Source organism: Acipenser ruthenus, unplaced genomic scaffold (assembly GCF_902713425.1).
Source record: "Acipenser ruthenus unplaced genomic scaffold, fAciRut3.2 maternal haplotype, whole genome shotgun sequence".
NCBI lineage: Eukaryota > Metazoa > Chordata > Actinopteri > Acipenseriformes > Acipenseridae > Acipenser > Acipenser ruthenus.
Genome location: NW_026708442.1, coordinates 18,734 through 22,500, shown reverse-complemented (window position 1 = coordinate 22,500; position 3,767 = coordinate 18,734). Strand labels below are relative to the sequence as shown.

Below are 3,767 nucleotides of genomic sequence, written 5' to 3'. Positions count from 1 at the left end.
GTGTGTGTATTACACTGTGACCCCTCCCTCCCTCCCTGTCTGTGTATTACCCTGATCCCTTCTCTCCCTGTCTGTGTTATTCAGGATTACCTGGCCCGCATGGCGCTGTCCTCTGTGTGTGTGTGACCTCTCTCCCCTCTCTCCCTGTCTGTGTTATTCAGGATTACCTGGCCCGCATGGCGCTGTCCTGTCTTGACTGCTCGTTTCAGAAGAGCCTGTTGGAGCTGCAGAGCACTCGGCTCGACCCGGTGGGGGTGGGGGAGCGGCAGTGGGTCTACCAGACCTGCACAGAGTTTGGATACTGTGAGGACAATCCTGTGTGTCTCCGTGTTAATCACACCCGTGTGTGTGTGTGTGTGTGTGTGTGTGTGTGTGTGTGTGTCTGTGTGTTAATCACACCCGTGTGTGTGTGTGTGTGTGTGTGTGTGTGTGTGTGTGTGTCTGTGTGTTAATCACACCCGTGTGTGTGTGTCTGTGTGTTAATCACACCCCTGTGTGTGTGTGTGTGTCTGTGTGTTAATCACACCCCTGTGTGTGTGTGTGTGTCTGTGTGTTAATCACACCCCTGTGTGTGTGTGTGTGTGTCTGTGAGTTAATCACACCCATGTGTGTGTGTCTGTGTGTGTGTGTGTGTCATTGTGTTAATCATCTCTCTCTCTCTCTAGATCAGACCTGTGAGGACCCCCTCTGCCCCTTCTCCTCCCTCCTCTCTCTGAGCTCCCAGCTCCAGCTCTGCTCCCAGGTGTTTGGGATCTCCTCGGCTAGCGTGGGCCCTGCAGTGACGTTCACCAACGAGTTCTACGGGGCAGACCACCCCAAATCCAGCAGGATCCTGTTCGTCAACGGTGAGGGGGGGGCAGGGGGGGGCAGGGGGGGACGAGATCAGCCCCGACCAAGATATATGCTTAGCACTCTACCTTTGTAGCTGCGCGCCCTGGGTGTTGAAGCTGCACGCCCTAGGGGCTGACGAAGCTGCACGCCCTAGGGGCTGACGAAGCTGCACGCCCTGGGGGCTGACGAAGCTGCGCACCCTGGGTGTTGATGAAGCTGCACGCCCTAGGGGCTGACGAAGCTGCACGCCCTGGGGGCTGACGAAGCTGCACGCCCTGGGGGCTGATGAAGCTGCGCACCCTGGGGCTGATGAAGCTGCACGCCCTGGGGGCTGATGAAGCTGCACGCCCTGGGTGTTGATGAAGCTGCACGCCCTAGGGGCTGACGAAGCTGCACGCCCTGGGGGCTGATGAAGCTGCACGCCCTGGGGGCTGACGAAGCTGCACGCCCTGGGGGCTGATGAAGCTGCACGCCCTGGGGGCTGATGAAGCTGCACGCCCTGGGGGCTGACGAAGCTGCACGCCCTGGGGGCTGATGAAGCTGGCAGTAAGACCCGGACTGGGTGACCCTGCTGTGCAGCGGGAGTCTTGATTTTAATCTCTGTGTTTCCAGGTGATATTGACCCCTGGCACGCGCTGGGAGTGCTGAAGGATCGCTCTCATTCGGAGCGAGCCATTCTCATCAACGGCACAGCCCACTGTGCGGACATGAACCCCACCCAGCCCCAGGACCCCCCCCCGCTCACACTGGCCCGCCAGGTAACTGCGTACTGGGAGCACTGGGAACCAGTGGGTGGGCTGTCACCATTAACATTATATTAACAATGTGTGACTCTCTCTCTCTCTCTCTCTCTCAAACACTTGCCTGATTTTCATTTTTATTCTCTGCAGTCCTGCCTCCTTTCAGCCCTCTCTACACCTGTTCAGTGCGCTGTGATATTCAGTGATACGTGTTCAAATGAGACGAGCTAATGCATTGCGGCAATATGTTTCTCCTTTTTGTTTTCCCCAGCAAATCGACAAGCAGGTTGGTGATTGGCTGGAAGCAGCTCGGAAGGAGTTTTCTTAACGTTCATCGACCAATGAGGTCCCGGTATTCCAAACCTTCGCCTGAGCGTTTTTGTTGTGTCTATTTACCCCCCGCCACCCCCACCCCCCACCCCACCCCCCACCCCACCCACTGTGACTTAAAATCTCATTAAAATACATAAATAAACACAGTTACAAAAATGAATACAGAATCTAAAATTGGCAAACAAAAAACCAGAAGGGACGATTCTCATGCAAAGACCATTCAACTCGAGTCAGGAGAGGAAGAGGAGGAGGAGAATTCTGTTTTTCTTACTATGAATTCCCATCGTTCCTCATTTCTGCAAGTATTTCCCCACTGTCTTCTCATTTTTTTTTTCATTATTATCGGAGGACGTCATACGATAAAACAAAGAATGTCTAAGTAATTGAGGCTGCGGAGAATTAATTCGCTGTGTAGCCTTCATCCTAATGCATACAATTCCGTAAAAAAATAAATAAATTATCCGGTTTTGTTTTGATACTGAAAATGCGATTGAAACATGAGAGGTCACCTTTTATTAACCAGCTGCCGATTTTTATTCATTTCATACATAATATTTTTTTTTTTGCATGTTTCATTCGCATTCAGTAGGTTTAGGCACCTAATTCTTTATTTTTTCCTTCCAGTACAAGAACCTTAACAAAAAATAACATAAAGACGCGCTGTCATTGCAGGGCGTGGAGCTCCTGACACACCCTGTAGTTCACACTTTCTCTCACCAGAGGGCACTGTTGTACCACGAGCCGCTCTGTTTGTGAATACAATGTTTTTTTAATGCCATGTGCTGAATTGCTGTGCAGGACTTAAAGGGAACGGGCCATCTTAATAAAACTAACGGGACGTCTTTTTAAAAGGACCGTTGAGCCCCAGCGTGTCTGAACAATCGGCCCCCAGTACAGCACAGCCCTGCTAGATAGCTCAGCCCTGCTGGACAGCTCAGCCCTGCTGGACAGCACAGCCCTGCTGGACAGCTCAGCCCTGCTGGACAGCTCAGCCCTGCTGGACAGCACAGCCCTGCTGGACAGCTCAGCCCTGCTGGACAGCTCAGCCCTGCTGGACAGCTCAGCCCTGCTGGACAGCTCAGCCCCTTGTCAGAGAATGCACCAACCAGTCCAGGGCTCTGTGTTAAATATTTTAGGAGGTTATTTGAATTGGGGGGGGGGGGGGGCTGTGCTTTGATCAAACCAACGCTCCCCCGATTTCCGGGTTTTTCTACCAGCTTGGTTAGCTAACAAGCTCACGTGTGTCTTATTAATAAACTCGCAGTGAAACCAGGAATGGATCAGCAGGAGTCTGATTCCCACCCCTGTGTTTTTGAACAAATTGAAATTCTGAATTCTCTTCCAACTACTTCTAAAATTGTCGGAGCTGTGTGTGTGATTTTTTAATTATTATTAAAACGCCCGGTTGTTTTAATATCGTGAAATGTTCTTTCTAATTATGAACACACTGTAATTCAGTGAAATATATGAAATGCTTTAATTAAAGTTTTGGGATTTTGATTTTTGTATGAACAGAAATGGTGATGATGATAATAAACTGCTATTCTTCCTGAAAGGCTGTTTTATTTTATTTATTTATTTTAACGGGGGGGATCTGGGAACAATAGAAAAAAATGGTGCAAATATCTGTTATAATATATATTTTCTAATCTCCTTCACTGCAGTAAATTTTCCCATGTATTTACTAGACTGGTTTGCCATGTTTATTAATATGCTTTACCATACCTCTCTGTGCTTTACAATGCTTCCCTATGCTTTACCAGACCTCTCTGTGCTTTACAATGCTTCCCTATGCTTTACCAGACCTCTCTGTGCTTTACAATGCTTCCCTATGCTTTACCAGACCTCTCTGTGCTTTACAAT

At 49.7% G+C, this 3,767-nt stretch overlaps 1 protein-coding gene across 1 annotated transcript in view; it reads left to right on the top strand.

The window, feature by feature from the left end:
- The window catches only part of LOC131733174 (thymus-specific serine protease), a 9,798-nt gene extending 6,339 nt beyond the window's left edge, over positions 1 to 3,459 (top strand). The window contains exons 9-12 of the mRNA XM_059021126.1: positions 162 to 303; positions 666 to 845; positions 1,444 to 1,589; positions 1,843 to 3,459. Coding sequence (XP_058877109.1) covers positions 162 to 303; positions 666 to 845; positions 1,444 to 1,589; positions 1,843 to 1,899 — 525 coding nt within the window. The 3' untranslated portion in view covers positions 1,900 to 3,459. The remainder of the gene's footprint in view (positions 1 to 161; positions 304 to 665; positions 846 to 1,443; positions 1,590 to 1,842) is intronic.
- The last annotated feature ends 308 nt before the right edge of the window (positions 3,460 to 3,767 follow it).